This window comes from Danio rerio, chromosome 2 (assembly GCF_052040795.2).
Source record: "Danio rerio strain M-AB ecotype USA chromosome 2, GRCz13ab, whole genome shotgun sequence".
Classification (NCBI taxonomy): Eukaryota; Metazoa; Chordata; class Actinopteri; order Cypriniformes; family Danionidae; genus Danio; species Danio rerio.
The window spans coordinates 33,466,532-33,492,034 of NC_141022.1; the positions used below are offsets into that span (position 1 = coordinate 33,466,532).

At 35.9% G+C, this 25,503-nt stretch overlaps 2 protein-coding genes and 1 long non-coding RNA gene across 9 annotated transcripts in view; 2 read left to right on the plus strand and 1 right to left on the minus strand.

Moving 5' to 3' along the window:
- dnajb6a (DnaJ heat shock protein family (Hsp40) member B6a) lies at positions 1-14,833 on the plus strand. Of its 3 annotated transcripts, none has more exons than XM_087239227.1 (10): positions 1-72; positions 2,734-2,820; positions 2,988-3,097; positions 4,527-4,583; positions 4,713-4,820; positions 4,933-5,088; positions 6,095-6,260; positions 8,869-8,939; positions 12,429-12,569; positions 12,647-14,833. In XM_087239227.1, the coding sequence occupies exons 2-10, from the start codon at positions 2,756-2,758 to the stop codon at positions 12,712-12,714; spliced, it is 942 nt and encodes a 313-aa protein (XP_087095353.1). In that variant the 5' UTR covers positions 1-72; positions 2,734-2,755; the 3' UTR covers positions 12,715-14,833.
- trpa1a (transient receptor potential cation channel, subfamily A, member 1a) overlaps positions 12,990-25,503 on the minus strand; it is an 18,941-nt gene continuing 6,427 nt past the window's right edge. The window contains exons 11-28 of one of the 4 annotated variants that reach the window (XM_087239291.1): positions 24,912-25,012; positions 24,569-24,738; positions 23,326-23,490; positions 22,495-22,609; positions 21,997-22,163; positions 21,832-21,922; positions 21,682-21,741; positions 20,385-20,483; positions 20,229-20,299; positions 20,006-20,159; positions 19,834-19,923; positions 18,313-18,482; positions 18,103-18,232; positions 16,890-17,072; positions 16,732-16,800; positions 16,250-16,354; positions 15,278-15,384; positions 12,990-14,079 (exon numbers count right to left, since the gene is read on the minus strand). In XM_087239291.1, the coding sequence (XP_087095417.1) occupies positions 13,866-14,079; positions 15,278-15,384; positions 16,250-16,354; positions 16,732-16,800; positions 16,890-17,072; positions 18,103-18,232; positions 18,313-18,482; positions 19,834-19,923; positions 20,006-20,159; positions 20,229-20,299; positions 20,385-20,483; positions 21,682-21,741; positions 21,832-21,922; positions 21,997-22,163; positions 22,495-22,609; positions 23,326-23,490; positions 24,569-24,738; positions 24,912-25,012 (2,261 nt within the window). In that variant the 3' untranslated portion in view covers positions 12,990-13,865. 4 annotated transcript variants of the gene reach the window in all.
- LOC141378363 (uncharacterized) overlaps positions 22,912-25,503 on the plus strand; it is a 14,121-nt gene continuing 11,529 nt past the window's right edge. For both annotated transcript variants that reach the window (XR_015478600.1, XR_015478599.1), the window contains exons 1-2: positions 22,912-23,008; positions 23,337-23,520. This is a non-coding gene — a long non-coding RNA (uncharacterized LOC141378363). The remainder of the gene's footprint in view (positions 23,009-23,336; positions 23,521-25,503) is intronic.

A 25,503-nucleotide genomic window follows, 5' to 3' on the forward strand; every position in this document is an offset into this window, starting at 1 on the left:
AGAAGATTCGTGTTATTTCCGGACGCTTCGTTGCTTGTCACATCAGCTCGATCCAGCGTCCCACAGTCTGAGGTTAGTGGACCAAAAACAGCGCAGCTGCCTCTGGCAGTCCAAACACAAGGTAGGTCACGCGTTCAGTATGACTCCAGGCCAACGCGATAGCTTTACTTAACGAGAGAAATAATAATAATTCCTGACCACCATTTCTTAGCATTGATGCTAGCTGGCTAGCTCATCTAATAGATGCCAAGGTTGCCAGGTCGGCATACAAATAACACAGCAAACGATTTCGCTATTATGATATTTTAATCTATTGAAAGTGTGTGTAAAAACAGGATAAGCTTTTAATTAGTCGTCATGAGAGGATTATATTGTGTTCTGATGATATTGTTCGTGGCTGTTTAGCTTGTTGACAGCGTAGCTTTAAAGAGATAGTCCATCCAAACACGAAAAGGCTTAAATAATTCTCCTTCAGTTACGAAACATCTATTATTGTTTTCCTTTTGTTCAGTTTAACAAAAAATATGTATAATACTTGGCAGAATTAACATCTCGGTTATTATTAACGTTCGTGAAATGAAAATGAACGGAGATCGATGCTGATCAATTCAAAGAAATATTTAGTTTCAATGAAGTCTTGAAACAACATAATTAAAACAGAAAATCTAATATATTTTAGGTGACCTATCTCCCTGTATGTTTTGTTTTTGCGTCTGTTTGCATTTCACCACATGTAAAATTTATTAAACATCAATTTATGTTTCATCATCTTTTTAAACGGGTAAAATGGATACATTCGATTGCTTTAACGGGTGTGTAACGCGTCTAGTCTTGTGCATGCACCTTGTTTAGTTGTGAGAAAACAAATCCATCTAACAGAGTTAATGCCCCCAGTTGTTGACCACACATGAGTGTATGCTGTGCTCGATTCTGGGTCACTGGGGGACAAAATAGAGGCATCACATGCTGCTACTGTCTTAGTTTTAAAATGAAAACAGCCTGGCGGGATCAGAAACAGCAGTCAGCAAATGTGATGGGCCTGCAGAGCGATTTAAATCCCACATCAAAACAAATAAGTATTAGGGTAAAATATTATTTCCATAATATCTTTTGTAATATTTTACATATAATAATATTAATAATAATAAAAGAAAAAAAACTGCTTTCTTAGGCAAGTTGTCAGATTATTTAGTTTTCATTTCTGTTAATAGTGATGACAAGTGGTTAACTAGTAGAATGGTGATGAGAAATTAAACTAGATATTCGGACAACACTTGTTTCAGCTCTACTCAAGTTATTTTTATGCTGCTCTAGACTAGTCTTCATTATTTTTAATTGGGGGATTTTTGGTTTAAAATTAAAGGAATTGTTCAAAATTTACCCTTGTGGTATCTGTAAATGGATTTGTTTATTGATCCTTCTGAATCTTTAAGCTCTTTCACATACTGCTTGTCTGACAAATAAAATTATGCATATTACTCGTACTAATAAAATGTGTGTCTAATTGCATTCATTTATTGTAATGTTTATTAAACCTTTAGGCAAACCATGAAAGATCATGATCCTACAGTGTGTTTCATGCGTTTTGTATCAGATATAATACATTAGGAGCCAGATTCGCAAATGTAGTCTTAAGAAATAGAGTATGAATTATCTTAAAGGCATAGTTCATCCAAAAATTATATTTACTCTCGCTCAAGTGATTCCAGACTTTCATGAGTTTCCTTGTTCTGTTAAAGCACACAAAATAAAACAAATACCATGGAAGTCAATGGTTACAGGATTCCAACATGTTTTCAAATTTTGTGTTAAAAAGGAAAAGAAACTCAAACAGGTTTGTGACAAATAAAGATTGACTGAATGATGTCAGAATCTTTGGTTTTGTGTGAACTATCTCTTATTCTAAGAAATTTGTGAGTGCAATTCTTGAAAAAAAAAAAACGTTTTTATGTATAAAATGAAAGTATACCTATAGTAAATTCAATACATCTACATTTTAATTGTATTTCTTTCCTGTTTTAATGTAGCAGCTGCATGATGGTCACATTTATTTTAATGTAAAGCATGTGTGATGTGCTTGTTTATTGATATTGACCTTCAAAAGAGAATTTACTTTTATGGTTCACATACTTTGATATATTGAGGATATTACAATAAAACTAATTTTAATAAGAGACCTAAACTGAGAAATAAAAAGGCGCAAATATCTGCAGAAAGGATTAAGAAAAACAAACTTGTATAGCTTGTACTGTAAATTGTCACCTAATGCCTCCAAATGACATATTTGATTGAATTACTGTGAGAACTATCTATAAAAGTCTTATAAATAAACAATCTCCAAAAACTTGTTCATATAAATATGACATAAATGCATTTTAACCTGATTAAACTATTCTTATGTTTAATTCAGAAATCAATGCTGATTTATATCAGTGATTATTCACAGCAAAATACACGCACACACAACCTAAATTGTGCAAAGCAGGGTTTCCAGTATCTTTGATCTTTGTTGATGATGTGAAGGCCTTAGAAATTCATGCATCAGAAACATAAACCGGTAGGTTTGCATACCAAAGTGTGTGTGTGTGTGTGTGTGTGTGTGTGTGTGTGTGTGTGTGTGTGTGTGTGTGTGTGTGTGTGTGTGTGTGTGTGTGTGTGTGTGTGTGTGTGTGTGTGTGTGTGTGTGTATGTGTATTATTTATTATATTTTTGTTGTTGCTGTCCATTCGGCAGGCAGCCATAGAAGTTGGTGGACATGGCTGACTATTATCAGGTTCTAGGAGTGCAAAAAACTGCTTCTCCAGATGACATCAAAAAAGCGTAAGTTTGTTTCATAATTAATTTTTTTTATAGTTTTTTTTTTTACATATCACAATTAATTGTGTAAGTGTAAAGTAATTTTTTTTCCATTTTCATTGAATGCAATGTATCTAAAATATGTGGTCTAGGCTCATTTATCACTGCCTCAATCTCTGTTTGCATTACAGTTACAGGAAACTAGCTCTCAGATGGCATCCAGATAAGAACCCGGATAATAAGGAAGATGCAGAAAAGAAGTTTAAGGAGCTTTCAGAGGCTTATGAAGTCCTGTCAGACGGTAAGTCATAACATTCATCAGACTGAAAATAGGGCTCAGCAATAAGGAGTCCGGGGCTCATGTCAGATAGGTCAAGGCCAGTCATTGTCTATAAATTGATTAATGGTGGGAGAGGCTGAAAAACAGAGAGGTTCTTCTATATAGTGACCAAAGACAGTTTATGATGTAAATATCATTTATTTATATATGAAATGGTTTCCGCTACATTCATTCTTCCATGGCGGGGCGCCACGCCAAAATTCATTCCGCCACGGCTACATTACAGCTTCTCATTCAAAACATTAGATTTTTTAAATAGCGGGTGATAATCGCACAAACGTATATGTATGAAAATGAAGCCAGAGTGCACATTTCAGCAAGACAATGATCCAAAACACAGCCAAAGAAACTCTCAATTGCTTTCAGAGAAAGAAAAGTTTACCAAAATCTCGTTCAATTCCATGTCAACAGGTGCTTTTAGAATATTTTTCCCAGAAAACTAAACGTGTTGTGTTAAATAATTTTTCCTCCACTGTATATTTTTGAGATATTAAACATATAAGAAAGGTAACATTTATTTAAGGTTAAGTTCTTTACGAATAGTTTTATGGTTTTAGTTTGTTTAATGTTAACAAAATAATCCTTATGGTAAAGTGATAATGAACACTAAACCTACATATAATTAGAACATTTACAATTAACATCTCAGCAGAGTCTGCCATATACAGTATAGTCATTTATACAGTAAATATTATTGAATTTTATTTAAAAAGTAACTTGTTCAAAAAAATAAAAGCATGATTAAAATGTGTAAAAAAAAAAAAACTTATGACACAAAAAAAATAGCTCTTTTTAATAAGAGTTTTATTTTTCATCTCAGCCTTTGAACACCTTGGTGCACCGAACAGACAGAAAATCCTTACATTTAAGCCTTACATAATTAAAACAATAAATGAGCAAACCTTTTGTCATCCTTACATTTGTGCTAACAACAGAAAAACTTTAAAAGAAGATTTAGGTTCCCAATAAACTGCAGACAAGCTTTTTTTATTCCTTTTATGTTGTTAATGTGAAACAGCTGATCAAACAAACTCACTGCATTGTCTAAACTGCATGCTAAACAAAAACATCTAAAACATTCCTTTTGTCATTATGAGTCTCCCGGTCTTATCAGCCTCATACAGGCTCTGCACTTTTAACACTCCTTTAGAAGGAGGGTTTGTGTTCAGAGACTACAACTGCCCATCTTCATGGTGGAATCTACTAACATTACAAATAAAAAGAATTATGACACTCTGTGCTGCCCCCACTTTGTGTGATTCAGTGCTGTTTACTTGAGTATTGTAATTAATACACTATGGACAGCTGCTGTGCAATAAACTTAACATTTTATGTGAATATTTTGCACTTTAGCAAAGTGTAATTTATGTAACTTATGATTTACTTTTAGCAAACAAGAGGAGCTTGTATGATCGATATGGTAAAGAAGGCTTAACACCAGGAGGAGGTAAAATACATCTTCCAGTACTTAATATTATGATGTTTGGTCAGTTTGTGACGTTAGATTAAATGTATGAATCATGTGAAATTAGTTTAGCGTGTTTGAATTTGTCACTTTTCTTCAATGTTTGGACAGGAGGAGGAAGAGAGCACCACTTCGGAGGAGGAGGATTCACATTCCGCAATCCAGAGGACGTTTTCAGGGAATTCTTTGGTGGACAAGATCCATTTGCAGACTTTTTTGGTGAGTTTGGATTTTCCTTCAGGTTTTTGTTTGTTTGTGGGTCTGCTTGGGAGTTTTTTTTTTTTTGAGTAATTTTTAAACTCTTCTTTGATTTGTTTTTTTTCACTTCTAGGTGCAGATCCATTTGGCGATGACTTCTTTGGCGGTCGACGGCACCATCATCACCACCACCAACGGGGCATGAGCCGGAGCCGGACAGGAGGGTCCTTCTTTGGGGGCTTTGGAGGTTTCCCTCCTTTTGGGGCGGGATTTACATCTTTTGATGCAGGTCAGGTTTTGCTAATGTGTTTGCTCTTCATTTTAAAATCTTTTTAAATTAAAGGCACATTTGTAACTTTTTTCATTAAGCCAGCAAAACACTGTTCTAGTGGTTTTTGGATATTTTAAAGCTGAATTCTACTCCTGCATTGAGTGATTGGCATAAACCACATTTATATGTGTCAGGGTTGGGCCGATAGACGATGCCATCGTTCATCGCCGATGACCAATAGACAACACGATACCGAGCCGGCATCGCCAATCCTCCGTCACAACCCCACTCACAAAGAATACACACTTAGGCCCTGTTTACACTAATACGTCTTAGTATTAAAATGGCATTTTAGAAAGAAAACCATCCACATCCTCACCGTGTTTTACCTAGCATTTCTGAACAGCCCTCCGCCCCCTGAAAACGCACATCACGTGACAACACACAGACACACACTGTCATGCACTCCTCTGAGATCCAGAGAGCAGTGCACGTCGGATTGTGGCTTAATAAAAGCTCAGCTACTTTAATGTCACATTGCACTCCTCTCCAATCAGCAGTTGCTGATGCGCCGTCATTTCGCTTTGACAGCTTTCAGTTAAACTGTGCTTCATACTACCACGATAATACATATTTAAATACTTCAGACTATGAACATGATACAAACTATGAACATGATACAGTCCTGCGGAATATAATGATTACAACTCCCATAATTTCATACTTGGTCATGGCGTCATCACATTATGTCTTTGTTTGTTGTATGTACACCCCACCTGGGTCAAAAATGAAACTCAAATGAAAGCCCTAATGGCCAGCATTTTTATTTAGATATTAACTAAAGATTATCGTAAGACTAATATTTAATATCAGTCTGATAATTCTAAAACGTACTAAAAGTAAAACATCCCAGTGTATGAAGTTTTTACAGATTTAAATATAATGCCATTATATTTCCATAGTATTTTGTTGTGGATCAAAATAGTCTGAATAATATTTGTGTAATTTATTTTTTCCCATGTAGGTTTCACTCCCTTTGGGCATATGGGAGGAGGGTTCACTTCCTTCTCTACATCTTCATTTGGTGGAGGTGGAGGGGGTGGCGGAGGTGGCGGTGGAGGTATGGGCAGCTTCCGCTCTGTCTCAACCTCCACTAAATTTATCAATGGCAGGAAAATTACCACAAAAAGGTAAGGAATCTTTCCAGAGCTGCGTGTTTTGAGGTATAAGAACAGTGTCAAACCAACTACTGTGATTTCTGGAATGTCTTTTTTTCATATAAAGTAGGAATGAGTTATTGACAGTCATTGTCTGTTAAAGCCTATTTCAAACTTAAACCGTACTCGCACTATGTACAGTTGCCTCGAACCAGGCCAAAGCACGCTTGCCCCCCCTTCTGTCTCCCTCGACAGCCCGCACTCCCATTACAATCGGACCTGGGCACGCTAACGTCATCGATGCTGCGCTGTTCAGTGAGAAGCGCTCGCTCAGCACGGTGGAGATTTCTCTAGTTATATCGTTTCAGTCGTTTGAAATGCAGTCAAATCATTCAAATCAAATTCATTGAACAGTAAGATTGATTAATAAATCCTTATGAAACCGTCCCTTTAAAGTCACGTCTAGCTTTCAGTTTCGGGCTTTGGCACGTTTTGCACTCACACTACAAGTGTACCGCGCCTAAGCCCAAGGGAACCGCGCTCAGGCCCACCTCTTCCAACCAGGCCAGGGCCGGCCAAGTGAACCGTGCCTGAGCCCGATTCACCGCACTCACACTTCTCAAGCGATCCGGGAAACGGGCCTGGGCACGGTTCATATAGCGTAGTGCGAGTACGTTCTTACAGACCTTTCTGGAAGATTATTGGTAAATTTCAATAAAGAGACATCAAAATACTGGGAAATTTGTTCTGCTAATTTTACACAATAAGAGGTTCAAACATTACCTGTTAATTGCTGATTTCTGCATTTTGTGACTGCAGAATGAAAATTGCCAGTATGAGCACATACAATTTTAAAATGTGCCCATTTAAAAGATCTACTCAAGGCCAATCAGAACATTATGGCGATGATGCATTCACTTCAAGCTGTTAAAGGAAAATTCAATTCTCCAGAGACATTTAGTTGCTGCTTGCTAATCAGATAACTTCTGTTCTATTTTAGTGTTAACTGGGAGAAAATTGATCATAAAATGCTTATGATAAACTACTGTGAGTTTCCCATGTGACATGCGTGCATGCACAGGGGATGTGATTTACCAATTGAGGAGTACAATTTTGGAACAACTATTACTGGTAGTCTTTAGTTCCAAAGAGGTTCTCACAAACTTCAGCACAAACTGAGGTGCATCTCTCGACATGTAAAAGTAATTTGTTCGCATCTCTTCATTTGGGTTGAAACACTTTTGCTCGTACCCTTGAAATTGTCAATGTCCATCAAAAAGGCCTATCTTTAGCCATATATGTAAAATTAACAGTTTTTTACTGTAACAGCAGGTAGCGCTCTTGTGTGCAGTTGTTAGCGACAATGTTCTTTTCTTATAGTTGAGTAATTTGGTTTGTCTCTGGGACAGAAGAAACTGCATGAATGAAAAAGTTCGAAACTAAAAAAAAGACATGACCCCTTTCATGCTTACAAGAACTATCACTGATGTTTACAGGTCATGTCTGAGTAATGACTTCACAGAATTTATCCCTCATTCACACTAGCAGTGGCTTTGTTGCTGCCTGTCACTCTGGGTGGTGACGTGCTGCAAACGGTATATGTAGGTAAATACAGCACCTTTACAACCAGCCTCTAAGCGAGCTGAGAGGATCGCGTAAGCTCTGCTAGTGCTTCTATTGGCTGTCGCTCAAGAAAGTCGCTGTTCATTTGCGTAAAGTTGAAGGATTCTTGTCGTGTCGTTCGACGTGCCCACCTCGTTGCCAATAATCGATGTGGCTCACGTAGATGGTGGTCAAAAAGTCGCTCACTCACTCTCCATTGAAATGAACATTGCATTTTTAAATGTACCTTTAAATCAATCCAGGAACTTTACAGCAGTTTACTGGTGTCACTGTGTGAAGTTAAATTTTCTTCTGTGTATCTTTGTGCAGATAATTTGGCTGGTCAATTATGAAAAATAAATTATACTAAAATTGCCAGTAGGTGGCAACAGGTTCCTGTTTTCCTGAGTAGTGATTCAAATGAGTTGTTCAAAATGGGTTAATCATTTAGAAATGAAGCCACAGGAGATATAATAATGTAATATAATGTAGTAATAATCTAAATATTTTTTTTCAAAATTATAAATTGTTGAAGAGAGTGTGTCTAAAAAACATCAAATTTCTGGACAGTCTTTAATTATTTTATGCCATATAACGTATGTTATGGGTCAACCATAACCAAGTTAATGCCCGATCAGTTAAAATAAATACCAGAAAGCAAAACACGAATATATGACGTTTCTCCGAACAGGATCTGCACGTGACCCGCGGCTGGTTTGAGCAATACTGATTCACTGATTGCATTCACTCATTGGTTAATAAGCCTGTCTCACACAAAGAGGACTGAAATGCATATGCTCATGGATCGAGATGTGTCTAAATGTTTATACATTTGTATTGCAGTCTTTGCAGTCCCCCCCCCCCCCCCACCCTCACCATTTACATCAATCTTGAAATGGGTCAATTTCACAGAAATGTGACAAGTTTGCACCCCCCTGTTAAAGTCAAGTGTAACTTATTTTCCCAAAAATACGGTGCATAACCTGAAAAGAGATATCCCTCCTGTTATTCATTATGCGCTCTTTATTGATTCCTGTAGAATCTTTGAGAATGGACAGGAGCGCGTTGAAGTGGAAGAAGACGGACAGTTGAAATCTCTAACCATTAATGGTAAGGAACAGCTCCTGCGATTGGAACACAAGTAAGATAATGGAGCGCTTGCTTTCAGCACAAACTTGAGCTCAAACAATGTTAGTACTGTCGTTCAGATGTCTGTACATTTCATTTTTTTCTGCTTGTTTGTTGTGTTCCCCCATTTATATCATTTTTAGATTTGTTTCCGAACAAATTTCTGTTTATATATTTATACATGGGGACTGTCAGCATTTTTGCGCAGGATGCGTGTAATTTTCCTTGTATTTGGGACCATAATGTGAGATTAGTTTTTTTTTCTTTTTTCGCGAGCACTTGTGTTGAGTTGTGTTGCAGTTTCCTCATGAATGCACATGGCCTTTGGAATAGTGCTTTGGGCTGAAAGAAACAAGAGAACTGTGCTTTGTGCATGATTTTACCAACTGAGTGTGGAATTGGAGTACGTAACTTACTGTTCAAACCTAATGGCAACTTGTCTAAATTGTTTGTTAAACATTTGTAAATGCTGGTAGAGTGCTAGATCCATTGTACTGATATGCAATTTTTATTATTTTTATTCATGAAAAATGTTCTTTTTTTCCCTTCATTGTTGCATGTAAAACAACAGCTGTTGTTTATAGTTGTAATGTTATTACTAAATAACCTGATGAGAGTCAGAAGTTAATAATATATAACTGATTTATGACCATTCAAGGAACTTTGTGTACTTTGTAAAATAATTTGAACCTAAATAAATGAGTTTCATCCTTTTTGGGGATGTGGCAGCTCTGCAGTCTATGTAGTTTTGCTTTAACTGAGAGTGATTTTTTTTTTATTTCTTTCCAAATCCAATCATTAAGGAAGCGTGTTGCGGCTTGTTTCCTTTAACTAACACTGCTCTACACTTTTATAACATAATGTGTTCGGCTTCTTTAGCAGAAACATTCTGCCAGACATTTAGCGTCAGTAAACTTGCATCAACTCCAATATGAGACTTCAATTCATGATGATCTATTATGATTTTTGCGAGGCCATTAAAGTGGAAAGCTGTATGTATCTTTCTTAAAGAGATAGTATGATAAGTTAATAGTATTATATAATCATTTCCTGTGAAGTTCTTATTTTTTTTGCAGAAATTCGGGTCCTTTTCCATTATTATTTTATATATAGAATCTAATCAAATGACTTTTCACAGTCTGGATGTTTCATTTCATAAGACCTCAGTAAATGAGTTTCATCCTTTTTGGATAAGTGCTTTGACAGCTAGCTCTCTGCAACTCCCACATGGTCACCCACTAAAGCTGAACAGGGCTGCACCTGGTCGGTACACGGATGGGAGACCACATGGGAAATCTAGGTTGCTGCCCGAAGTGGTGTTAGTGAAACCAACAGTGGGTGCTAAAACTGCATTCTGCATGGGTCCTAATGCCCCAGTATATTGATAAGTACTCTATACTGCTCAGTGAGCCCTGTCTTTCAGATGAGACGTAACTGAGGTCCCGACTCTCTGTGGTCAATTTAAAAATCCCAGGATGTCCTTTGAAAAGGAGTAGGGGTTTAACCCCGGCATCCTGACCAAATTTGTCCATCATGGCCTCCTAACCATCCCCATATCATCATTGGCTGATTGTCTCCTCACCACTAATCAGCTGGTGTGTGTTGTGCAGTCTGGCTGTGGCAATATGGCTGCCATTGCATCCTCCATGGATGCTGCACAGTGGTGGTGGATGAGGAGATTTCCCCCCAAAAATGTGTAAAAGCACTTTTGTGTTCAGAAAAGCGCTATAGACCATTTCAATGTGGTGAGGTCATTGGCCCATGAAACATTTCCTGCTTGTTATCTAACTGTTTCATAACTGCAGCAAGAGGCAATTCAATCACAACATTATTTATTAACATGTTTTTTTTCTTTCTTTCTTTTTTTTTTTTTTTGATTATCCAAAGCTGTAGAAATTAAGTGTAAAACAGGAAATTCGCTGGGACCATTTTTTTTGTTTAAAACCCTTAAAAATGGTCTATAGAAATGTGAGGATATTCATTTTAGTCTGTAAATGTTTTGTTTTTAATTGCAAAGTGCTAATAACTAAAAATCATGTTTTTTATGTTCTACTGAATTACAACTCAAGATATTTTTTGGCTGAACCATTGCTCTAATAAGCTTTTAATAAAGATTGTGATAATTATAAATTCATTCATTTTATTTTCGACTTAGTCACTTTATTAATCTGGGGTCGCCACAGTAGAATGAACCGCCGTAATTATAAATGATATTTATTTATATATGAATTGCTTACCACAATATTTGGGTGTAAATTCAATAAGCTGTGCTTTAATGCAATATTAGTCATTGAAAAAAGGTATTAGCTGTAAAAAAAAAAAAATAGTGCTTTAAAAGGATAATCCACCTAAAAACATAACTCGTCATCCTTTACTCATTTGAGTTTATTTTCTTTTGTTTAGCACACACACAAAAAAAGATATTTTGAAGAATGTTGTAAACCGGTAGCTGTTGACTTCCATTGTAGGGAAATAAAACTATTATGAAAGCCCGTGGCTACTAGTTTCCAACATTCCAAAAAAAGGTCTTCTGTTTTGGTGAACTATGCCTTTTTAAAATATTCAATGAAGACCCCGGATAGCTATCAATTAAAGATATAATGTTATATCTTTTGATATAGAATTATTAGCCCACCTTTGAATATTTTTTCCTTTTTTTTTTTATATATTTCCAAATGATGTTTAACAAAGCAAGGACATTTTCACAGTATGTCTGATAATATTTTTTCTTCTGGAGAAAGTTTATTTGTTCTCATTTTCTTCTTTTTTGTTTTATTTCGGCAAGAATAAAAACAGTTCTTAATTTAAGAAACATTTTAAGGTCAGAATTATTAGTCCTTTAAAGCTATATATTTTTTCATTAGTCTACAGAACAAATCCTCATTATACAATAACTTGCCTAAATACCCTAACCTGCCTAGTTAACCTAATTAATTAATTTAAGCTGTATAGAATTGTCTTGATAAATATCTAGTCAAATATTATTTACTATCATCATGGCAAAGATAAAATATATCAGTTATTAGAAATGAGTTATTAAAACTATTATGTTTAGAAATGTGTTGAGGAAAATCTTCCCTCCGTTAAACAGTAATTGGGTAAAAAATAAACAGGGGGGAGAATAATTCTGGTGGGCTAATATGTCTGACTTCAACTGTATAAATTTAAGTCCTGTTACACAATCACATTCACCTGCATTTTAATCTCTGATCAGTGCTAAATGCCAAATGTGTCTGGCTGCAGAATGCATGGCTAACACGACTAACAAGCTTGGTGATTTTTGTTTGACGCTTTCTAAATGCCTCTCTCCCTCTGGTTGCCAGAGGTATAGTATGCATAGTGTACAATTGCCATCACCATCAAAGCACTAGTAATCAGTACGCGACACGTCTTTTTTCCAATCAATTAAAGGCCAATAATAACAACACAATTATTAAAATAGTCTAAACTGAACCGCACCCCTCTCTCTAGGAAAAGCCCAGGACATAGGCATGCTGGATTGTCAGAGACAGAGGAAGGAGCTCCCTGACTCCTCCTCCTCCTCTTCCTCCTCCTCACACTCTGCAAGGCATTCAGCTCAGAGAGAGGAGCAAAATAGAACCCCAGGCAAAGGTCAGAAGCCCGTTTCATATTTGGTGTGAGATTGCTGTAGCCCGAGCATGATACTCAAAAGTTATGTATCCCAACAGAGCAATCTGGAGTGAAGAGGAAGAGAATGACGGTCAACGGAGAGACCAAAAAGCCCAAAGAGTCCTAAATTTGACTGAGCCGTTAGTACCGATACTTCTAGTCCGACATACTGTAGCTGTGGATATTCTGTGTTGAGGTTGGAAAAACACTCTAGCATTTTCTTCTATTTTTGTGTGTACATTTATTTTTATGTTATTTTTTTGGAATGCAAAGTTTTAAAATGAGTTTTTAAGTTTTTTTTTTTTGCCTCTACTAATCATTACAAATAGTAAACAAGCATCTGCTTTGAAGAACTGTGACCGATAAATAAAAAGATGAGTAGTTTCAATGCAAATCTGAGCATTTCTCGTTTGCATGATTGATTTATTAATGATTGCACACAACCGGTTTACATAGCTTTTTCCATCTTTGGTTGAATTTCTAGTAATTCTGATTATATAACACTGAAAACACGACATGTTGGTATTTGGTTTAAGCTTCGTAGGTCATACTGAGAAATATAAGCCATGTCATCACTAGCTATGTTTCCATCCAAAAATGCAATTAACTTTATGAGCAAAACTGGATTATCACTAACAATATATGAGAATAAAGCAATGTTTCCATCCAATCAGTCAAAGCGAAACAAAATCATCACTTCCTGAATTATCTGGCTCCAAATAGCAACAGTAAAAATGGAATTTGCTGCGATAAGAGAAGCTGCAAGAATCTTTTCTTCATTTAATAAATGACTTGCGCCTCAGAAGACAATCCTGACACGCAGTGGCATTTGAAGGTGTAAGACGCGGGCGCTCTTGATTCTGGAGGTCATTAATAATATAATAACATTAATACTGAAATGTTTACAGCGTTTTAGAATAACCAAAACAACATTTCAGATGTTTTACAATGTGCTCAGCCTGCTTGTTTATCCATTCACACACATTTTCATCACATGACTTTTTTTAATGCGTGTTAATGCAGAATTTGTTTGGTAAAAGTGTTTCCATCGTAGGTTATGCGCATTTCTTCTCATCGAATAAAAAGTTTATCCTACTCAGTTATGCACAATTGTTTTTTATGTGCATTTTCAAAGTTTATGCGCATCTTGGCATCTCCATCAATCAATTTTATTTATTTTTTTATGCGCATATCCAAAATGGACATAATAGGTGGATGGAAACGTAGCTACTGTTTATGAGTAAATAGCGCAGCTCTGTTCAAACAGTGCTGTGTTTATTAAGTTTTTCCGAAACTGCAGATTCCCTTCTTTCTGGCAGTCACTGCCCTGAGCAGAGGACCCCATTTGCTTTTGGTGAGGAGTTTCTCTTTCAGCTCCTGAAACACTGGGGGTCCGTCGTGTTCATCGGCCTCTGAACTGATCTCCATCTTCTGCACTATCAGCTTTAGCAGGTTGTGTTGCTTTTCCATGGTCTCTGAAATCTCCTTCAGCCTAAAAAAAGTCAAAGATAGTCTGGGTACAAAGGGCTTATTTCAGATATTTAATTGACCGAAAGGGATGATAGGAGAATTAAAGAAACAGAATTAACTTACCCTCAAGTGGTTACAAAAGATTTGCTAATTTTTCTTTCTTCAGTTGAACACAAAAGCTATTTTGAAGAAATTTGGAAGCATCCATTGTAGAATGGAAGTCAATGGTTTCCAATATTTTCTTTTGTGGTCAACTGAAGGAAGAAGCAGGTTTGAAACAAGTAAAAGGTCAATAAATGAGAATTTCCATTTTAGGGTAACAGGAGGTCCATTCACACTAAGAATTATAACTATAACTGCATTCATGCCATGTCAACATCACAAGATTCTAACTGGTAAAAATCTTTCATGTCCTTCTAGTACTTGTACTAACAACTTCAACTTGTTGTCTGACGTGACTGCTGTGCCATCTTTATTAAGGCACTATGTTAAGGCATTGATAGTGTTGCCCTGAAATGCTCAATTCTGAGTTTGAGGATATGAAGAGCATTGTGTTATGTCTGGTTATCTCAAAATGAATGTCATTTCGGCATGGTGTGAAGTGAACGTAGCTTATGTTATCCATCACACTGCACGATAATGCTTTGTTTACTATAAGCATGTGATGATTATTTTGTCTTCAGACAACGCTAAAGCACATTAAAGCTGGATCAATTCTGATAGGCTGTCAATGTTTTTATTATTCATCAGCTGGAAATAAAGTGTTCTGAAAGTGATTCTGATGCTATTATTCCTCTGTGCTAATATTATTATATTTGTATTATTCTGGCTATCACATTAACTGAAATTATATTCACTTGTGGTGAGAAAACAATCGGTATGTATGATGAGTTGTTACAAGCGGTTCTTCAAAAGCAGCAGGGTTTGTTTTTGTAAGGCCACTCAAAATGAATCATTTAACCTGGAACAAAGATGAAGTGAAATGTCCAATTAAAATTTGCTCAAACTAATATATTTCAGTACAACTGTCCAGGACATACTTGCAAATGAACCCTTAATTTGTGAGAAAGTAAAGTAACAACAAACAAAAAAATCACAGTGAAGCTGTTGCTTATCTATTCTGTCAGGAACGTCAACGGGTGCAAACTGGCCAATAAGCCTGATTTGCATGTGACTTGAATTACCAAGTTTTGGTCTGTTATTTGTTAGATTGCGGTTACCTGTATTTCTGTTTGGTTAGCTCTCGTTCCAGTGGAGTTAACTGGTGGAAGGTAGGACCGAGACGGGTCCTGGACTTCACCTCATTCCCTCCGAAAAACCATCTTTTCTGTTCCCAAATACATTAAATCAGTTTTAATAACAGGTGAAAAATTCCTTGCCTTTACTAATACATTAAGATTTGTTAATATAAATTCTGGAAATGTTTTGTTGTACACAAAACTATACTAATAGTTGAAGTTGATAATTACCAAATAGGCCTTTTTGTCATACTGTAGGTCAACACTTCCAACAGACTTCCATAGTGGGAAGAAAAAACTAAGAAATCAATGGCTACTATTGACTATCTCATTCCCAACATTATTTAAAAACCTTGCACTCAACAGAAAAAAGAAAACAGGACAAATGGACGGTGAGAGAAAATTTGCAAATGGCTGGACCGAACACATTTCCCTTACAACTTCATTTTCATGTCATTAATTATTAAATATAGCGCTCCATTGCTTAAGGGCTGGGACACACACAGTTGATAGTCAACCATTGGGCAACATCAGACTGTCATTGATTGTCTTTCGGGGTATTTTGTTTTGCATGTTCCATATGTCACCTTACATTTGGCATTCACATGTTGCCTGATTTCAGTATGTAAATTCTGTATCGGGGCAGTCTGCGAGAGCACCCTGATTGGCTCGTCAGCTACAGTTCGGATAGTCACAAACTTTAAGCAATCAATTGATGCCAAGAGGGAACACAAAGATGTGGGCTGTCATTTCATCGCATTTATGAAAAATGTGCAAATGATATGGATTGTCAGACATACTTAAGGTCTACTGCTTTGAGATTGTAAACATGATCAGTTTGCTGCTTTATCAAAGCATTTATTGTTTGATCATCTACCGCATAATTATCAGAGTTAATTTGCTCTTTGGCACATCACCATATAGTGTTTTTAGTATAAAGTCGGGCTGTCAGACCTTTCCGCTGAAGCATCTGTTTGGGTATTCTCTGATAGTGACCTGGTCCACCCGCTTCATGAACCAATAAGGAAGCCTCTCCTCCAGGTTAGTGTGGAGCTCAATCTGTTGAGTAAATTGACAGTAAACTATTGTTAAAGTCTTTAGTGAAATCAAAAGGTACACTTTAGTTTGCTAGCGCACAATGTTATTTTTTTGGTGAACAATTGCATCCAAGGTAATCCACTGAAAAAAGTGGTTTTTGTAATCATCAATTGAAGTCTGACCCCAGTTGCTTTCGCTTTTGTTTAATGGCTCAAGCCAGAATATTCTTAACCATGACCTTCTCAATAGTCCCGCCTATACTTAATATTACATTTCAGTTGAAAGTACATCAACATACTAAAATAAAAGTGTCAGCAACTTCTGGTTCACACAGATTTTAACGAGATATCATTTATCCTTATGAGAACAAGGCATTATGAGTGTTACTGTGGAATTACCTGCATTGCAATCCTCTTTAAGCAGGCGTTTGTCTGAACCTCTGCTATGTCACCAACAGCCAAACCAATCTAAACATGAGTTATATATGTAATATGAGATAATGGATTGTTTTACATCTATTATGTTTAATTCTTACAGTGTTTGCTTTAGGACTTACCAGAAGGTTCATGAGAAGGATAGGCACAAGTAAGACAAACCACACAAATATTGCCAAAGTCAAATCAGGGAAAGGAAGATCTCCTTGCAGGTAGGGCTTCATGAAGTTGTCCTGGTAGTTCATTTCTCCTACCATCATGACAAAGGTCTGCAGCAGTGATAGGAACATCCTTCCAAAATGTTGCTGTGAAATAAATTCATATTTTACAATTGGCCATAAAAGAGATTTTTAAATTTTTATTTCACTGCCTATATGTGTCCACGTTGTAACAAAAGGTTTTTCCTGACATCAAAGTCTGTATAATTTTTGGGATGTTTAATCCTGGTTAATTAAAAGGATGTGACGTATACATACACACTCTGGAATACCACTCTTCTATATGACACAAAATGAATGCTAATAACATTCAGGATAACATAAAGGGCTATTCAGTGATTTAATGTCAATGTTCTGACCAATAAATGGATTCGTTCAAACTATATTCTGACATTGCCACATCTAATTCATCTACATTAAGTAGATCCACTGTTTTGCCCAGTAGATTCCGTTCTTAATGTCCTATTTATATTTATAAAAACTGGATTTGTTCTTTCCTAAAGTGTATTAATAGCTATGTGCTAGTAGAAGTCTGTTATGTGAAAATAGCCTATGTGGTGCTCAATATTGTTTCTGGTGTCTATTTTCCTGCAGAGTACACCTCCAACCTTAATCAACCATCTCAACCAATAAATTTGGACCTGAACAGCACTTGATAATTACAGGCAAGTGTTTGATATAGGCTGCAAGTAAAATTTGCAAGAAAGTAGATCTCCAGGAACAGGGGTGGTTTACCCCTTGTCTAGATGGTAGCAAACATGAAGCAAAAAGAAGTTGCTTGCTGCAGTTCAATTGTGGGCCACCGGTGTCACTAATAACAAGCGTTTAATTCTGCACATGGACCCTTACAGCAAAGGTTGCCAAACTTGGTTCTGCAGAATCCTGCAGAGTTTAGCTCCAACTTGCCTAAACACACCTGTCTGGAAGTTTGTAGTATACCTAAATAGAGTTTGATTATGTGATTTAGGTGTGTCTGAATATGTTTGAAACTACTAAAATCTGCAGGACACCAGCCCTCCAATACAGAGTTTAGGCACCTCTGCTTTACAGCATTCAGCTAATATTGCACATTTGCAAATTAAATATGTACACAGTCTTATACAATCACTATACTCACCTGTTCGATCATCAAGGCATAGAAGGACAAAGCAAATCCCAATATCAGGTAAAAAAACAAAACGATAATGCTTAGCAGTGTCCGTGAAATCTCTCGAAACATCACCACATAAATACCAATCCGTTCAAACCTGCGGACAGAAGAGATTGCAGATAAGGCTTTACAAATGCTTCAGTGGACATGTTACTTGTGATCCTTGCAGTGATGTACCGCTGGAGATAGAGGAGCAGATTGAGCCAGGAGGTCAGGGCTGCTAGGGCACCAGCCTGCCAGTGCCACGAGCTCTTCAGATTCATCAGCAGCGGCACCACGAACAGCAGAGCACAGATCGCAGCCGCCCAGTCCATGTAGTTCGACAAATCCCGCAAATAATTCAGCCGCTTCCAAAGGCAAGATGACAGTTTCAATCATTAGACATATTTTAAGTTAGCAATTAAAACAAAGAGCTGATTAAATTGTGAGACTGCAGCAGTCTGTCAGAACGGTTTGGGAACGATGAGCAAAATTAGCCCAAGATTATTCCTCATTTTCATTCTTTTTCAGATAGTGCTCAACAGAGCAAGGACATTTTCACAGTATCTCCTAATAGATTTTTTCCTTCGGTTTTGTTTTTTGACTAGAAAAACAGAAACAGCTTTTACATTTTCGAAAATAGTTTTAAGGTCAATTTTATTAGCCCCCTTAAGTAATTGTTTTTAAATTGCATTGAATATTAGTATCTTGCAAAATAACTAGTAAAATATTATCTACTATGATCATGGCAAAGACAAAATAATTAGTTGTTGGTAATGAGTTATTAAACTATTATGTATAGATATTGTGCTGGAAAAAGTCTTTCATCTCTTGTTAAACATTCATTGATTAATTTTCCTTCGGCTTAGTCCCTCTCATTAAACGGTACTTGGGAAATATTTGAAAAGATTGAAAATTTCACAGGAAGGCAAATAATTTAGCCCTAAACTGCATATACTGTAGAGAGAGAGAAAGAGAGATGTTTTGACCATTTGTGTACATTTAAAAAAATAAAGTTTTCATTATACACATGGTTGAGTAATTGTTTGATGGAACTCTGCATACATATATAAATGTTTACCACTGTCTTTAATCTGTATATTACGAAACTCAGATCTGCCAGATCAGTATTGAGAAGATGTGCTAGTAATCTGCAAGATTATAATGCAGTGTTATCACAAATGTACAAATAAGTTGACACTGTTTATACACATTTGGGTATAAACTGATTTTTTTTTTTGACAGATATTGTGATTGTGATTTGATTTACAATTTAATTTTGCAGTCATGCTTCAGCTTAATAATCTGTAAGGCGTGGCAAAAAGTTTGTGACAACTCCTAAAAATTACCTGTTTTTATTCATTGTCTGTGACTTTAAAACCAAACTATTTCTATATTACAAATAACGCCCTAACTTACCAAACCCCTAGCCCCAACCTCAGAACCATTCAAATACAGTGTTGGTAGCATTATCTGATGGGTAGGATAAAATGTCAGGACACCTGGCAGTCACGCATTTGCTCTGGGTGGGGTAAATTAAATAATACATATATATATTTCATATTGCAGCCTTTTGCAATTAACTAATCGCAATGTTCCAAATTGCGATTGCAATTCGATTAATCTCACAGCTCTTATACACATAAGTAAAAAAAAAAATTGCATGTATTAAACTATATAAATGAAAGCTTGGGAATATTAAGTTCAGCATAAACAAACCTGTTGAAACATTTGCAGGATCTCTTTCCCCACTGCATACATATTCATTGCAAGAACCAGCAGCATGCTTGATGTTGTCAGGTAGGATTGCTGTGTAAATCAAATATAAGCTTTTCTTGAGGGATACAGTAAAACAAAAGCTGCACTTTTGGATGAATTGCCTTGATTGTACCTTGTAGAGGGATGTGCAGACCATGTTGACTGATGTGACGTTTCTGGACGTGACCAGTGTGGGCTTCAGATTCACAATGAGGTATGTTAAAGGAAAGACCCCAAGTGCATAAACAGTCATATTGAGCAGGTGTGCTTTGATCCCATAGGCACTCCTATGGAAAAAAAAAGTTCTTTATTGTAGGATATTGAGACATGAATGCTTTCAGTAATAGGTGACTTACCACTTCATCTCCAAATATTTCTTGCACACTGGATGGGTGAGCAAATTGACACGGTTAAAATTCACCATAGCCTGTGGAGGAGATGTTTTCTGAACATGACCGTTCACAAATATATATTTTTTTCTTTAAGTCTTTATTTTTAAAAGTAGTACTTACATTTAGTGCGCTAAGAGGTTTGTATGCCATGTCTTTTTCCATGCCTGTTTTTTTAAGGTTTTGTAGTGGATGCTGAAGCCACCTGAAATTGTACTCAATCTGTGGAACATACAAGATACTGCTTAAAGAAGTTCTTATATTAAAGACTCACAACTTCAGCTTTATTTTTATTTGTATAGCGCTTTTACAATGTAGATTGTGTCAAAGCAGCTTTACATAAATGGTCATAGTAACTGGAACAGTGTAGTTCAGTTTTTAGTGTTTAAGTTCAGTTCAGTTTAGCTCAGTTCAGTGTGATTTAAAATCATTACTGAGAGTTCAAACACTGAAGAGCAAATTCATCGATACGTAGCTCTACCAATCCGGAACCATGCGAGCCAATAATGAACACACCCAATAATGTAAATTTACTCACCCTCAAGGGGTTCCAAAATGAAGATGTTTTGTATAATCTGTGTTGGGGAAAGTTACTTTTAAAAGTAATGCGCTATGTTACTTTAGAGTTACTTTTTTAAACCTGCCTAAGGCTTGATCTCTTTCAGAACTTGCAGAGTATTTTTCTTTTTTTTCTTTTTTTAATGAGAAGCTCTGCATTTAACGACACACTGTATAACCTACAACTTCATTTTACCTAAAAGAAATTAGAAAAATCTCACGTTCTGAGAACTTCCTGACACTATACATGCCATATATACAGATATTGAAAGTTGAAAGCAATGTATTTGCAACTTTTGTATATTTGTCCTATTAGTCTAGTAAAATCACTGTCCATTGAGACAATCCCCCTTTCTTTCATGCGTTTAGAATAATGAGACAAACTTCTGTTACAGAAGTGTAAGGATGTTCTGTTTGTTTTTGTCTGTTCCAGAGGGGAGCTCATTCACTCATGGAGTGTGATTTAACATGGTTACACTAATTCTAATTCAGCAAATTATTTTTAAAAGTGAATTAATTAATCTAAAAAGTAACTTGCTACATTTTTTATGAAAAGTAACTCAAATATTTTTACTTAATTTTTTTAGTGCGTTACTTTACTCGTTACTTATAAAAAAGTAATATTATAACAACTCACGTTAGTTGTAATGTGTTACCTCCAACACTGTGTATAATGTTGAAAAAAAGGTAGTCATTGACAAAAAATACTATGAAAGTAAATGATTCCCAACATTCTTCAAAATATTTTCTTTTGTGTTGAACAGATGAAGGAAACACAAAAGGATTTGGAACTTTTGTAGGGTGAGTAAAACATGTTCAGGTGATCTATGACTTCAAGCGTCCTGTATGAAAGCAAACTTACATAGTAATTTGTGCAGTTAACATCTTCCTCGGATTCCCTTATGCAAGTGTCTAGAAGATGCTGTGGAGAAAAAAAAATGCCAAGCTATGCTAGTTAAAATTTTTAACTTTGAACTGAAGTGTCAGGCTTCAGCAACAAATAAACTCTCACTTTAAAGGACTCTGGAAGAAACTCGATCATGTCCATAACAATGCAGCGTTTCGTTGAGTTTGGTTTGTACGTTGTCATGGCCTCTTCACATCTGTGTTCAAAAAAGGAGATCAATTTTAAATTTGCAAAACATGTTAAACATTAATGCAAAATGGCTGTGCAGACCTGTCGCTCTCGATCACCATGTTGGTGACCTCCCTCCTTGCGTTATGCACAGCCTCATGCAGGAAAGAAGCATCGTTTTTGTTGAGGATTATCTTGGCACCTCTGTATAACAGCAATCGCACTGCTGCTACATGACCAGCTCTAGCAGCCAAATGTAGAGCTGTGTTCTGAAAGAGATCACATTTTTTATATATAAATCTAATATAATAATAATATTTAGGCTAAGCCTATAATTGAAGCTGAAATCTGTTGTAACATTGTAAACGTGTGCTGTGTCTTTTGATCAAATTAATGCAAATGTGCTGAATAAAAGTGTTATTTTAAAATAAAAGTAATATTTAATAGCAGGCTACTCTGATTACGGTAAAGTCTGATTAACTTGTTTATAGTCCTATATAATTATGAAAAACAAAACATGTTAAAATTAAAGCTAGTAATCAGTAGTTTGTGACCAAGTTGTGTCTCAAGTGTTTTAGTAAATTTGACAAATTAAGTTACCCCATCTCCATCAGTTTTGTTCAGAAGTTTGATGTTAGATGTCAGCAAAGTGTCCATGGTCTGTGTGTATCCTTCAGATGCAGCATGATGCAGACCTGACCAACCTCTGTAATCACTGAACAAAGTATAGAAATAAAGTAAAAATCAAAATATATCCTTAAGCTATAGCCTACGGTAGCTAGGCTATATGTGTTTTACATTCCAATGTGTGACAACACAAGTAGTTTACCCCTGATGTTAAGTGGTTCAGTATGCTGAGTTGCCAATGCCTTGTGAAAATTATTGTTTAGTTAAAGAAAAGTAAAAACGGTATCCTGTCAGACTGATTACCACTTGTATAACCAGACGGTTCTACTTAAAAAACATTCTTAAACTACGCGCTAACAGATTTTCGCGCTCTTTTCTCTTGTTTACTGACGCGCATGCTCGACTCAACTGATGAAGTCAAATGCTCTGACAGGAAATGGCCCCGAAATTGGGAAAAAAAAAACTAGATAATTTGTAACATTTACAGGTAAGTATACAACCTTGCGCAGACAAAAACTCATTAAACATTAATGTTAGTTTGTTACAGTTTATCGTTTAAGACACATTGGTTCGAGCAGAGCAGCGAGTTCTTCGCTGTTTTTTTTACATATTTGTAACATCAGTTGCATAAACAATATGGTCTATTTTTATGTGTAAGTTAAACTCCAAGTTTGAAATTGTGTCAATCCGCACACCGTAGTTCCACTTGTGCAGCAGAAAACCGAACAAATCGTTTATAACGTGTGTGCCGCTACTACCAAACAATGTTAAGTGGTTTTGACCTGGACAAAGAGTGACTTGTACCTGTGAAACAGCGCCCCCTTGCGCAGGAGCAACTCGACAACTTTAACGTGTCCCTCGCGAGAGGCCAGATGAAGCGGCGTCAGACCCTTCTCATCCCCCTCATTCAGCAACCTGGTGTCCGTCACCATCTCCAGGAGCCTGTGGCACGTGTTGATTCTCCCAAACCTCCACACATACAGAACACAAGGCACAAGCGTGAGTACATGTAATTATTAATACAGAGTTTCTTGATTTTGTTGAAAATACTTAACCCCTGGCAAAAAAAATATGGAATAGCCATTGATGTTCACCCAGATGTTTTACTTTATAGCAACGGAACAAATCACAATAATTACACTACACTAAACTATTTTTGTTTACTAAATACTCTGGTTAGCCTGTGTGATTCATAGTAACTTAAACAAAATTAATTCAATTTTTGTTATTAATGTTTCCGAGATAAAAAGGCAAATACAGAATCATTCAATGTTGAGGAGATGGTTTGGAAATGGAATCAGCGTGTTATTTGCATTTCCAACACATGTTCCATCTAAAAATGCTAATTAGTCAGAATTTAAAGAGAGACCTGACAGGCTGCTGGACAGTTTTGAAAGGAAATTTGACCCCAGCAGGACAGCTGTTAGTCAAAACAAGCAAAATATTTTAAAATATTGGTAACAAATTACTAGTATTGATGATGACAAGTGTTTTTTTTTTAATGCTGATTTTTATATTAGCTTCAACTTGATTCAGTTCAGTTCATCTTTATTTCTATAGCACTTTGACAATGCAGATTGTGTCAAAGCAGCTTAACATAGAAGTTCTAGTAAAGTGAAACTGTGACAGTCTAGTTTTCAGAGTTGAAGTTCAGTTTAGTTCAGTTCAGCATGGTTTAAATTTCATTGCTGAAAGTCGAAACACTGTAGAGCAAATCCATTGATGCGCAGCTCTACAAGTCCCAAAGCAAGCAAGACAGTGGCGAGGAACAAAACTTCACCAACTGACAAAAGCAAGAAAAAATTTTTTTTTGAGAGAGACCAGGGTCAAGTGGGTACAACCTACCATATAGAAAACATAAAAAAACATATAGCTACTTTCTTTGGTTTACTTGTATCATATAACCAGTGTTTGATTATTAAAATTAGTTTTGTGTCATTTCTGTGATTTGTTAATTTGCTGTGAATTAACATCTTCTAAGTGTGTTGATGGGGTTGTAAAAGCTCTTATCTCCACTTCTGGACAGCTTCAGTGACATCAGACTTACTCAGCTGCAAAATGAAGTGCAGATTTCTTCTCTTTGGACTTCTGGTCCAGCGAGACCTCCAGTCCCAGCATGTTCTTGACGGAGTCAGGTATTCCCAGTCTGCAGGCATAATGGAGAGGCGTACAGCCCTCAATATCCTCATCATTAAGCAGCTCTCGTACACTCTCATGCTGAAGACAAAACAACAGCCTGTCAGTAAACATTACAAGCTCTCACTCCTCTGTTCAGTGGCTCTAACAGTAGAGGGCAGCAGTCACTTAATTTTGGGATAATTGATGAAGCTGTGGGATTGAGAACTACAGTGAAAGATGGCCACATTGTTTTAGGGCTTTGTACGTTTTACCTGCAGTACCTCTGTGGGCAGGTTTTTTAGTCCCCTGGGCTGCAGGATGGCCAGGTGCAAGAAGTTGCATCCAGATTTGTCTTTTTTTGTCAGATCAGCTCCTACAAAACACAATGTTTATTGGTTTGGAAATTGTTTACTTATTTTAATTATTATAATAAATTATAATGTTCTATTATAATATTTGATGATTGATTATTGTTATTAGTTATAACCATTAAGAATAAAATGCAAAGCAACAACAATAATAAATACATTATTATCACATTTATTATTTAAAGATAAAATATAATTGTTCTAAAAATTATTATTATTATTATTATTATTATTATTATTATTATTATTATTATTATTATTATTTTACTAACAGGGACTAAGCCAAAAAGAAAATGAATCAGTGAATTTTACTAATGAAAATAAATAAAAACAAAGTAACTATAAATCATTCTAACAATAATATTATGTATAATAATAATAAAAAATATATAGTAACAGCTATAATACATAATGTAAAAATGAAATTTATATTATTATAAATAATAATACATTAGAAATAATAATAGTTTTATAATTTATTTTATTATTATTAATA